At 35.0% G+C, this 13,774-nt stretch overlaps 1 protein-coding gene across 1 annotated transcript in view; it reads left to right on the top strand.

The window, feature by feature from the left end:
* Positions 1 to 2,658, top strand: part of ATG12A (Ubiquitin-like superfamily protein) — a 46,059-nt gene extending 43,401 nt beyond the window's left edge. Inside the window, exon 6 of the mRNA XM_089792840.1 lies at positions 2,350 to 2,658. Coding sequence (XP_089648966.1) covers positions 2,350 to 2,409 — 60 coding nt within the window. The 3' untranslated portion in view covers positions 2,410 to 2,658. The remainder of the gene's footprint in view (positions 1 to 2,349) is intronic.
* Positions 2,659 to 13,774: the final 11,116 nt, after the last annotated feature.

The raw sequence follows: 13,774 nt of genomic DNA, 5'->3' as shown, positions 1-13,774 counted from the left end.
GATGCTGACAAAAGAAACTTAATTGATTGGTATGTCCACAGTCAACTTACAAATAACTTTCTTACCAATCGGAGAGATCAGCTTGGACTCCAAATGCTACCATCCAACTTCCATGGCCACTAGCAAACAATGAAAGAAGAAAACACCCTAAAGAACATGAATAGTTGCTACCGTAAAGAAAAATGACAGATGTGGCACAGAACTAGCAAGCAACATCTAAATCATAATGATTTTCTGATCTAGTGTTGTCAATAAAAGAAAGAGAATGGTATGACTTTGTTTGAGAAGAAAACTGTTTCCCAAGTGGAACAATTGCCACACATGAGATTGCTGCAAATTCATTGGACATTGATTATACTACTAAAAGAAATGATAATTACATTGTCAAATCAACTCAGCTTATGATTTATCATGAAAGGCCTGTAATATTTTATCATGTCCCCTGTTGCAGATACCAGAATATTTGCAGCAACTTCCTATATGCCGCCTATAGCAGTTCCCAAACACTTGTGGCAGTCTCCAGGGTACCTTAAGTGCACTAGAGGACCCCTAGAGCAGTCTCCAAGATACCAGTAGCATGATATAAAATACTTTTATCACACTATAGAATACCTGTAGCAATCTATTTTGCACTTGAAGAACCGGAATCCTAAAACATACTCATAGCAACTTGCAATAGCCCTTCAGATATGCATGCCAGATGTAAAATATTTCAAAAAAATGAAAAAGCAAAACTAAACTGAATATAATTATTTGTAAAACATAACATTCTATTGATTTTGATGGCACAAATTACGCACACACACACACACACACTTTAAAACAACAATAACAAAGGAAATGCGACAATAACATGTCAACAATGTGCACACAAGTGTCAAGTCAAAACCCATGATGCAAGGCATCTAACAAGATAATCTCCCCATTGAAACAAGCAAGGTGGCACCAATGAGAGTCTAACCAATTGTTGGGATAAACTCACCATGATGTACCTATGAGAGAGTGGAGTGACACTTAAGAAACTGATAATGTACAACTCATGATTGCACACTGTCACAAACTCTACATAAGATGAGGCAAACATTGACCTCAAATCCCCATCGACACACCCAACAACATAGTGGCAACCTTCACAAATGAGTTGCTATATTGGGAGGTACAAGTTCTTCACCAATTGGAATGATATTAAGGGAAGGGAGGGTTATTAAGGTTAATGTAGCTTGCTTGATATTATAAATTAGTAGTATTGTAGAAGCATAGTTTTGCTTGTGCTAAAGATAGTGTTTGGTTATATCAATGTGTTGTTTTATGGTCGTTTCTAGAATGCGTTAGTCAACATCTGAACTTTATAAAGCTTTTTAGAGTACTTCCTTATCCTCTAATATGTTTATCATGTTAGGTCCTCTCTCTCTGATTTGTTTATAATGTTAGATTTTATTCTATTTGTCCTTTATCAAATTTAGGAAGGTTCTCTTTTCGTATCTTTAATTCCTTTTCTATCCATCATTTGCAGATTTACTTTTATATAATATTATTCTTGATAAATTTGTTGTCTGCAATGATATGCTAAATAAGGATTTGCTATGAGACAGTACTTGTATTCACTTTAATTGAAGATCATAATCGGTAATGCTAAAATGAAGGGTATAAAATCAAATATTTAGGAATACAGGTTACAATGGAATTTACTGGAGTTCACATGATTCTTTAATATAATATATCATTTAGCAGCACATGACCATGGGGTGGTCTAATTTGGTTATACAAGAAAGATGATCTTGTCATTGGGAATGTGGATCCAGCATGTAGTACGAGTAATATCATAGTAGCAAAAAATAAAAGCCTAATTATTTTAAATAAATTCAATTAGTTAATAGAAATCTGTTCTTTCACTTTTCAAGACTTAGATACCACTTTATACAATATTTGAGGATTGGCAAGGCTCTCATAACCATTATCTGTTGCAGATGCTTTTATTCTTCTTTCGTAAATACACTTTTAGGATGTAGAAGTTAGAATGGACATATTTGGTTGTATGTAGGTACCAGTTGCATTGATTTCTTTTTTATCTCTTAAAATATTATTACATTAATACTAGTTTTCTTTGAGGATTTGGTTGAAGTTTTGTTAAAACCAACAAATCTCCTCTAACTTCACTATTTAGTATTTTCTGGTTTCTTAAGGTTCTATTATGGTCTAATAAGATTTTTTTTAAAGTCTAAGTTCTGTGCGATAAGCCTTCCAATATATCCTAATCTATGACATGTGATTATGGAAATTAAATAGAAATTAATGGTTCAGTGAATGTAAACTAACTATATGGTGTCTGTCTGGTTCTATTGTGAACAGAACTTTGCCAGTGATGGAAAGTTGGTGGTGAATTATGCATGTTCAATGGCATGGGGTTGATGGTTTATCTAAAGGAGGTCTTGAGATTTCTAAATTACATGACTTGGTCTCATTTGTTTATTCTGTTGATATGTATATAATAAAAAATAAATCAAGAGATACAATTATTTTTGTGGAGCTTTCTTATCTGAAGAAAGTTGTCATGACCTAGTTCCATTCAATTGTCATTGTAAGTTTGTTTTATTATTATTGTTGAGCTATGTTTTCTCCTACAAATATCTATATGATGACAATGGTGAAATTTTAACATTCTTGTATTTAAGACCTATAGATTTCTATTTATTTGTTTTAAAAAATTGTTTCTAATTTTTCTCGCTTTGTTTATTTCTTTTAATTGAAATATTTGTGTATTAGGTTGTACTTTATATGGGCTGATTTCATATTTTTGATAGGTAAAGGGGCTTTACCAAAACAAAGCTGATCAGGAATGGCTAAAAAGTGAGAGAATGAACGTATCATGTCTTCAATGACTACCAACCCCAATACAAAACATCTAAACGTAAAACCATTGTTAAAAGACCTTAGAGGCCAAATGAAAACCCAACCCACAGAAACCCAAACTGAAACAAAATCAAGAAACCTTCCAATCGAGAAATTAATATTAGAATAAGTTGAGAGGAACCAAGCCTGTGTGAGAAGTAGCTTCCATAATCCATCAGGACCCATTGCTGGTAGTCTTCTGTGCTTTTTACTGAACTCTTTTCAACTCGTTCTTTTTTCCCTCCTCTTTTTAATAGAGGTTGCAACCACCATTTCGGTTTGAGTTATAACACCAGTAGAGCGAATGTTTTCCAATGGCACAAATTTTGCAAAAGAGGCACTCCCATTTTTTTCCAGGCCATCAGCACTATCGTCATTTGAAGGGGCATCATCCAAGCCCACCAGCTCCTTGAAATCTTCTCCTCACTGTCAGTCAAAGTTGCCTTGTTCCTGCTGCCATCCTTGCTTTTATGATTAGAAGATGCATGCTTGAAAAGTTTAAGGTGGCTTCTCCTTTAGAAATCCTTACTGGCTCCTCATAATCAATGATTTGATTTCATAAATCCAAAGAGGAACTAATAATAGCAGAGTGAACGAAAAATCTTCTCCTCACTATCAGTCAAACTCTCCTTGCTCCCACCACCATCCATGCTTTTATAATTGGAAGATGTATGCTTGGAAAATCCAAAGGTGGTTTCTCCTTAAAAAATCCCTGCTGGCCCCTCATAATTAATACTTTGATTTTACAAACCCAAAGACGAGCTATAACGTGAACAGAGTAAGGGATTTTGAAAAGGTCCACTTTTGCACAGAGGTGGTAAAGATCCTTCCATCCCTGCCCACTAAAGTGTCTTCCTTTTTAACTCTTCTATACGTGTAGCATCCTAATTTGTGAGGTTGAGTGTTAAACTTGCAAAGTGTATGTTTGAAATTCTCAGAATCCTTTAAATGAATCCAATTTATGCATATCCTGTGAGCATTGTGTTCCATGAAACTGCATTTGGTTAAGGCATTTGTCCAACTGTTGACACAGTCTGTTAAACTTCCCACACTTTGCATATGCATTTACAAGGACGCTGCCACTGTATTAACTGACAAAACCTCAATTCCTTGATGTTCTAATGGCGCTATACCTTGTTCTAAAGCTGTAGTTCTAGCACAGGCTGAGGGTATCTTGGTAAACAATTAGAGGATCAGGCTTTACACCAGCATATCCATTCACTTCAAAAGTCAAGCCTTCTCACCAAATCCATTATGCACTAATCCTGCAACACTGCCTTCCATGAGGTGACATTTCTTCAAGATGTTTTTTATTTTTTCATTTTTTTCAAATAGCTTGTGTGCTTTGGATAGTACATTGAGTGAATCTACCAAATCAAGTCCCTTGTGAAAGTGCATTTTCAAGAATGCAAGGGTGCAATAGTCTGTCTTCAAGGGGGCTATGTTATAAGCAGAATACATGATGCCTCCATCAACTGGTCATCTCTACTATTGTGAGATTGAGATAAGTGGTGGATGGCAATGACATTTTATGATTGCAAGTGGAGTGTGGAAAATGTGTATTGAATTAGCAAAAGGCCTTCAATAAATGTGACAACGTTGCAACTTCTCCTACCTCTTTGGTAGTGTATAAATAGGTTGCCATTGCTAATATGCCTTGTGTTACTCATTTTAGTGCACATTTAACTCACTGTGCCACAGTAGTTTCCTCTATTTTTCTTTACACTCTAATCTCACTTCCGAAGATGACAATTTGGCTAATTACTTTCCAGGTGCATTTGGTTGAAAGTTTCTAAAATATTTTTCAACAAATGCATGGTGTGCAATATCTTGCAGTCATTAGAGCGCATGCGACCACATTTGTATGAGGTATATTGCCCAACAATTAGCCCACCTTGCCTATGCTTCTATCTTCTGCATGCAGACTTGCAAGATTAAGTACAGCATATGACAATATTCCTATCCTTCATGTGTTGATGGATGTCCACAGTCTATTCCAAAGTGTTCTTTTTGGCTAGGGTAGAAGCATGTTGTCAACCCATAGTCTATTCCAAAGTGTTCTTTTTGGCTAGGTAGAAGGATTTTATCAAACATTGTGGAGTTTGTTTATGCATATTTTGAAATCATTGCAGTCAATAATAACTTCCCTTTGAAGCTTTGAAACATTTTACATGCTATACCTATGCTCTTACTTTTTCAAAGTATCTCCACCATGGCTGTTGGATTACTGCCTCTTAGAAAATAATCGATCTGTTATGCTTTAATAGGCACTTGTTTTGAGGCATCCATTTGGGGATATGAAGGGATGCTGGTATAGGTTATGAAATTTAGCTTCATACTTGCCATTACATTTGTTTGAAAGTTCTGGAAAGATTTTTATTTTCAAAAAATTGTTTTCAACTCATTGGACCTTTGAACACAATTCACAAATTATTGAAAACTATAACTTGGAATTATAACTTTAAATCTAAGTTGCTGGTCTTGGTATTAGTTTGGGTCCAAGGCTTCAATTTGTGGGTTAGGTCAAATTTCTTTGGGTTTGGGTTGTGTTGGTTTTGAGTTTGTCCATTCAAAGTGATAAAAAACTTAGATATATACACATTTGCAGGAGTAATTAAGGTTAAAATTCACCACCATATTAATAGTTAAATATTAGTCAAACTTAAATTTCATGATATATTAAAGTTAAAAATAGTAATCTCAAATTTCAACAATCGAACATCAGTGATTAAATATCACGTGTCCGCAAAAATATCATTGCTATCCTTATTAGATGATACTATGCAGTGTTAAACACTAGCATTAACATGGACGCTCACTAGTTGTCCGAGTCATTGTCAACATCGAGTGCAACAAAGAAGGTGATGGTAACATACAAGGCCAATACATTCTAGCTCGGTATTCCACTTTCTTGTGTTCCCTCCTTGCAGCCACTTTTTCTGAGTGTAAACAGCCACGAAATTGAATGGGCATACATCAATTCTTCTACCTTTTTGTAGTGTGGTATATTGCATATTGTTGAATGGATGGAGTATGTGCTCCAATTCCTCTCATGCATAGATCAACTAACAACCTATTGAGACTAAATTAGATTGATTTTAAAAAATAAAAATGAAATTATAAAATTAAAATACAAATAAAACTTAAATGATAAAAGAGCTTTTTATGTATCTTACTTGTGATAAAATTTTGACTCCAAGATGTTGTATGTATGTGTATGATAAGCCATGGAAGTACCACTGACTATGAGATCAACCATGTACTTGTTTCAAAGTGCAACAAGACCATAGCCATTGGAGAATGTAAAACTCATAAATTCAAACCTCATTGAGTAAACTATCATCGTTAGTGAAGAGTCCTTGAGTGACATTAATATCTCTATAGGAGACACTCTTGTTTATTCCAAAGGGAGTTGAGCACTATAATATTAAGACAACACAGAGAAAAATAAGATGCAACATAGTGGTTATTTCAATCAATCTCTCTACCGTGACTTTGTGAGCTATTTCAATTTTTTTATTTATAAATCCTTGCTCTTTTGAATTTATCATGACTTCCGTCTTTTTAATAATCAAGTAGATGCCATTATATACCTCATTCAATAGCGTGATCATGCTCAATATTAGCTTAGTGGAACTGACATAATACTCACATACAACATACCACCAAATGTCATATAGGATTATTTGCTTAACCTTTGTTGGTCTAGTAGTGCTAAATTGGCTCCATATAGACCAATTTGGGTTAACGACCTTGTTAAATGTGCCTCACAAATACTCGTATCTCATATGAACACAATTGTGTTGGAGGCAAAATGGGTCTCAATTTTTTTTTTTGCAAATTAAATAAATAAATGCGTGCATGAACATACACACACGCACACATGTGCACACACTCACACATTTGCACACACTAATGTGAAACATACTTAGTATTTAACTTACCTTCAACAAATCCAATTTTGAGGATATTCTAAATATGCATTGTGAAATGGTGGTTGTCAACAAATATTTAGATATCTTTAGCCTCACGATACACCTATTTGATCTACATAGTTTTGGTCCCATTTGTTTTGTAGCATTAGCTTGAGGGAGTGGACAATAACACAAGGTGTCCAAAAAATGTGTGTGTAACACTTTGCCAATATTCTAGTAGACCTACAAATTTTGGCATGTGATATTTTGACTTGCACAAGATTTTGAAGATCTGTTTCTTGACAAATTTTTAGCAATACATGCATCAACCTTCATCTTTCCTTCATAATCCATCATTTAACATTGCTTAAGCAATCTTTGCATTTTTTTGTCTAGAAATGGACACTATAATGTCCTCGCTACTTGGGACAATATTTATTTTCAAAATAAATGTTAGAACTAAAATAACAAATATAGATATATTATTCTACCCTCTATCTTAAAACCCCAACCTTAAAGATGTCTCTAGATCAGGTTTCTTAACCCTTGGTTATTTAACTGTCTTCTCTACAGTGCACCCCTTAAGGTTCACATATGCATATGTTGACATCATCAGACCACTTTGGCCATCATATTAACCTCAAGCATGTCAACTAGATGGAGATAATTTTCACATACCAACATTAAAGAGATTCAATCCATTTAGGTAGTGTCAACCAAATTTGTTGGATACAATTGTTCAATTGTGTGTTGTCTTTGATGTTACATAAATGTCATATCAGTTATTAGATAGAGTCTAGCGAGCTCAGTTGGTCAGCAAGGCAAAAGACATAGTCTATCGAGCTCATAAAGTTAGCAAAGAAGGTTTACAGTGTCTACCGAGCATTCTCAAGTTTTACCTTGTGCAGATAATTCTTAGCGAGCTCTCATGGACAACGAAGGAAATTCGGTTCTTACCAAGTTCACTCAGCAGCCAAAGGATTTTGTAGATTTTGCAGTGTTAACCAAGTTGAGATGGTTAACTCAAGAAATTGTTTCCAGAGCAGTATTTACCGAGCAGGGTCGGCCAATGAAGGATTTCATTATCTTGCGAAATAAAGTTTATTAGTATAACGTAATATTTGTAGTCGACTGATGTATGGTTTATTGGTAAATGTAAGTTGTGAATGAGCTGACCTGATAATTTGAATGGTATATATAAGAGGTCAAGTTGTGAATTCTAAGTATGTGGTGATTTTGATGTGATATGAGTATAAAAGAGGGTTGATTATTGTGAGAGCAAATTTTGAATGATGATCAAAGATCATTGAGGAGCAGCAAAGCTATATTTGATCAAGGAGGATCTAATGGTGCAGAATAGAGATCTGTAATTTGCAAATTCAGTTGCATCATATTCAAGTCAATTCATTGTTGCTTTCTAACCATTGTAGTAGTGATTTCAAAATCTCTTAACAAAGTTGGTTTAACAACCATTTTGTAAATCCTCTAACAAGGTGACAGTTCAGTTGAATTGTTCTAAAGACCTCTAGCAAGGCCACTCTTAATAGGGTGATTAAATCCTCTAATAGGGTCACACCTAACAGTGTGTATTGTAACCTTTAACAAGGTTGGCTCCTAATAGTGCTCACTTCAGAACAGTGAAAATTGGTAGCTAGTTAGTTGGTAGTTTTTCCCATATTGGGTTTTCACGTTAAATCTGGTGTCTCTTGTGTTCATGTTATTTACTTTTGCAAGCATACTAATAATTAAGAATGCTTAAAAATTAGTAACAAGTTAATCTACCGAGTTACGTCATTTTTGTTAAGTGTCTACCGAGTTACAACAGTAACTAGTTATTTAAGACATCTAAGGGATCAAGATTTGTTTTGGTGGTAATTAATTCACCCCCCCTCTCAGTTACTTCATTTATAATTTCAACAATTGGTATCAGAGCTTTTGGTGCTTGCAAGAAAAGATTTCAAGGATCTAAGCTAAAGATCAGGATGTCTTACAAGAGGGAAATTCCAAGACTTAACAAGGACAACTTCTTAGCATGGCAGGGATTGATGAGACTTCATCTGACTTCTATTGGTGATTCAGGGCTGAAGTACGTTCATGAAAAATATGCAGAACCTGCTCGTACATTATTTGTCAATGATATTGCTGAAAAGAAGACTCACAACAACATGATGATAGATATTGCATCTACCCTAAGTCATGAAGAATTTGATGACATCAAGGATTGCAAAACTACCTTTGAAATGTGGAACAAGCTGAAAGAGATCTATGGAGGTGATGATAATGTGAGAAGAGCCAAGGTAGAAAGTTTGAGAGGACAATTTGATCAGATGAGGATGAGAGAGGATGAAAACATTTCAAAATATGTTGAAAGAGTTAAAGCAAGTATTAGTGCAATCAAAGCATCTGGAGGAGATATGAAGGAGGAAACAATTATAAGTAAAGTTCTTAGAACTCTACTTCCCATTTATGCAATCAGAGTTTCTGCAATTCAAGAAAGATGTGAAGCAAATCATAAGATAAATTTATAGGCCATAGTTGGAAGATTGACTGGATTCGAGCTAGACAACTATGATAATTATGTTTCAGCTGCCAAGAACATTGAATCAACATTTGAAGCCAAGCTTTTACTCAAGGAGAAAGGCAAGAAGAAAAAAGATCCTCAATCAGATAGTGATGAAGAATTAGAATAGAGTTCAGATAGTGATCTTGATGTGGTTGAAGCTCTGGTAGCAAGAAAATATTCAAGAGGCAAAGGCAAAGTGAAATACAAAGGTAAGGTTCCTCTTATCTGTTTTTCTTGTGAAGAAATTTGACATATTGCTGCTAGGTGATCAAATAAGCAGAACAAGGATGAGAAGAAAAGTCACAAGTGCAATGTCAAGAAAGACTTCAAATCATTCAAGGACAAAGGTACGAAAACATGTTTCATGGCTAAGGATTCTAATTATTCTAATGATGAAGAAGAAGAAGAAATTGTTTACATTGGTGTAAAGGATGAGTCTGATAATGATGAGGAAATGACACTTATTTCTCATGTGAACAAAAATGATACATGGATTATAGATAGTGGTTGTTCTCATCACATGACTGGTGATAAAACTAAGTTTGAACATTTTGAAGACTATGATGGTGGTAGTGTGAGATTTGGTAATAATGAACTTTGTTGCATAAAAGGAAAATGAAGAATCTCTCTAACCAAAGAACTTGTATGTGATAATGCATATTGGGTAGAAGGACTAAAACACAATCTGTTAAGTGTGGCACAACTACTCAATAATGGATTCAAAGTGGAATTCATGCATGGAAAAACTAGACTGTTGGATGGCAAAGGAAAGTTGATTGGATCAGACACTCAAACAAAAGGTAACTTGTTTTATCTTGAACTTGGTGAATGTTCATGTTTTATTGTTCAAGTTGAAGAAAGTTGGTTATGGCATAGGAGGTTGTGTCATGTGAACTTTGATAACTTGGTAAAAATAAGTAAATTCAGGAAAGTAAGAGGCATTCCTAACATAAAGAAACCTGAGGTTGGTTTATGCAAGAATTGGCAGATTGGCAAGATGGGATAAACTAGTTTTAAAAGAAAGAACTATCAGTCTGAAGAAATTTTAGAAATTGTGCATACTGATTTGTGTGGACCTATTGACATTGAAAGTTATACTGGTGAAAAGTTCATTCTTTTTGTTGATGATTACTCAAGAATGATGACTATCATGTACCTAAGAGAGAAATATGAAGCATTTGAGAACTTCAAATGGTATTTGGCTAGAGTAGAGAAGGAAATAGGCAAAAGACTGAAATGTTTGAGGTCAGATAGAGGTGGTGAATTCATTTCACATGAGTTCAATAACTTTTGCATTGAAAGGGGAATCAAAAGATAGGTTTTAACACCTGGAACTCCTGAACAAAATGGAATCACTAAAAGAAGGAATAGATCTATCATGGACTGTGGAAGAACCTTAATGATTGAGAAGAGCATTGCTATCAAATACTGGAAGGAAGCTATCAGCACTGCAGTTCATACCTTGAATCGAGTACAGCTGAAGAAGGACTCATTCAAAACCCCCTATGAGTTATGGTATGGCTACAAACCCAATGCAAGTTACCTAAAAGTATTTGGAAGCAAATGTTACATTTCGAAAGAATATAGAAAAGGTAAATTTGACGTGAAGGGTGATGAAGGAATATTTTTGTGATATTCTTGCAAAAGTAAAGCATATAGATGTTTGAATTTGTCTAATTACATTGAAGTCATAGAAAGTGCACATGTAAAAGTTGATGAGTTTGTAGAAAGAACTGAAGAAGAAAGCAAAAGGGAACCTGAAGACTATAAGAGATTTGTTTTCATTGAACCTGATACAGTGCCAGGTACACATGTCAATCATAAATCTTCTACTCTAGAGTCTTCTGTAACTGAGTTGCAGGAAGTTCAAACCAAGTCAATGCCTATCGAGTTGCAAACAGAAGCTACCGAATCAATAGCTACCGAGCCCGAATAACCAAAACTAGAAGTTGAAACACAAAAGGATAACAATGCAAGTCATTCAAAAGGCAATGACCCTGTGCTAGCCAAGTATGTCAGGAAGCATCATGCACCAGATCAGATAATTGGAGATAAATATGAAGGAACAATGACAAGAAGTAAGTTGAAAGACACTTGTTTACTTTCTGATTTTGAAGCTAGAAATGTCAAAGATGCATTAGAAAATGAAAGTTGGATTGAAGCTATGAATGAAGAGATAGAGCTCATAGGTTTCCTTCTATGTCCAGGTAGCTTCACCATTAGAGGAAGGGTCGGGTTAACCGGGATGGGCACTGGACTCCTCCTCCTTGTGGAGTTCTGAAAATTAACACTGATGGTTCTTCCTGTGAGAATCCTGGTCCGGTTGGTATTGGCGGAGTGGCTCGTTGTAGTTCTGGGGATGTTAAATTTTTCTTCTCAGTTCATAAGGGTGATTATACTAACAATCTCATGGAAGCTCAGGCTATTTTATATGCTGTGGAACAATGTTGCTTGTGGGGATGGAGTAAGATTATCTGTGAGTCTGATTCCTAGGTGGTGGTGAACATGCTTTCTTCGCAAGAGCTTGAGGATGTTAGTTGGCAGCTGGCCACTGTTGATAAGCAGATTCTTTTCTTCTCTTCCTCTTTTTAGTTCATTAGGTTCACGTATATTCCTCGTGAATGGAATAGAACTGCTGATTGTTTAGCCAAATGGGCATCTAGTCATGATCCGGGTTGGCATATTAGGGATACGAGGCAACTGTCCTTTGAGATGGTGCAAGAATTTGATGATCTTGTTGCTCAGGATCGAGCTCCTTGTTGAGCTCTCCTTGTTGTATTCCTTTCTGTCTTAATAAATTTTTACCCCTCTTTTTGCTGAAGAGATAGAGCAGATAGAGAAAAACAAAACATAGACTTTTGTACCTAGGCCTAAAGACAAAAATGTGATTAGAACTAAGTGGGTATTCAGAAACAAGTTGAATGAAAATGGTAAGGTGTCAAGAAACAAAGCTAGACTAGTATGCAAAGGATACTCAAGAAGAAGGTGTAGACTATGAAGAAATTTTTTCTCTTGTTGCAAGATTGGAAGGTGTCAGAACCTTACTTGCATATGCTGCATACAAGAGATTCAAAGTTTATCAGATGGATGTCAAGTCAACATTTCTCAATGGTACACTGGATAAAGAGGTTTACATTGAACAGTCTGAAGGTTTTGTTGATTCAGACAAAAAAGACATGGTCTAAAAGTTATATAAAACATTGTATGGTCTGAAACAAGCCCCTAGAGCATGGTATGAAAAACTGCATAACTATCTTATTCATATTGGTTTTCAAAGAACTAATGATAATAGTAGCTTGTACATCAAGGAAAGACCAGATAATAAGATTGTTTTGGCATAAATATTTGTAGTTGATACTTTGTTCACAGGAAATGATGATCTTTGCAAATAATTTTCAAAACAAATGAACAAGGAATTTGAAATGTCAATGTTTGGTGAGATCAAATTCTTTGTTGGTCTTCAAATTCAACAGAATAAGAATGACATCTACATCACTCAATCTAAATACATCAAGGAGATATTGAAAAAGTTTGGTATGGAAAACTACAAACAAGTTGGGACTCTTATGTGTATTGGATTGAAACTTACCAAGGATGATGAATCAAAGGAAGTGGATCAAACATTGTATAGATTTATGATTGAAAAGTTGCAGTATGTAGTGCATACAAGACCAAACATTGCTCTTGCAGTAGGAATTGTAGCAAGATTCTCAGCAAAACCAAAAGAAAATCATATGATGAAAATCAAAAGGATCATGAGATATTTGAAAGGAATTGAAGATTATGGATTATGGTATAAACATGGAGGAAATCTAGATTTAAAAGTGTTTACTGATGCAGATTGGGCAGGGAACGTTTATGACAGAAAGAGTACAAGTGGAGGAGCTTTCTTTCTCAGAAAGAGGTTGATTTCTTGAACAAGTAAAAAGCAAAATTGTACATCCCAATCCACAACAGAGGTTGAATATGTTGCAGCAACAGTAAACTATTCAAACATTGTTTGGTTTAAACAGTGATTGGAAGGTATGAAGCAAGAAATCAAAGAACCTGTTGTTATGTTTTGTGACAATACAAGTGTAATTAACATATCCAAGAATCCAATGATGCATTCAAAAATCAAGCATATTGCTATAAAGTATCACTTTGTGAGACTAGAATATGTCCATACAAAGGAACAAATTGCTGACATATTCACAAAGCCTTTACCTAAGGATGCATTTTTGTATCTAAGAGGCAAGTTAGGGGTCATTCCCCTATTTGAAGCTCACTAAAATACAGTTTTAGTGATGCATCAACATGAACAAAATTGAAGATCTATCAGTTGATGCAGCAAAGTAATGAAGACATTGCATATGAATCAGTACTTAAGGTACATTGAATTTCATTTGAAGTTGTGTTGTCTTTGGCA

The sequence above is a fragment of the Cupressus sempervirens genome, chromosome 7 (genome assembly GCF_028749045.1).
Source record: "Cupressus sempervirens isolate cs-2001-9-10 chromosome 7, ASM2874904v1, whole genome shotgun sequence".
Lineage (NCBI taxonomy): Eukaryota > Viridiplantae > Streptophyta > Pinopsida > Cupressales > Cupressaceae > Cupressus > Cupressus sempervirens.
This window is presented reverse-complemented; position numbering and strand designations above follow the sequence as displayed.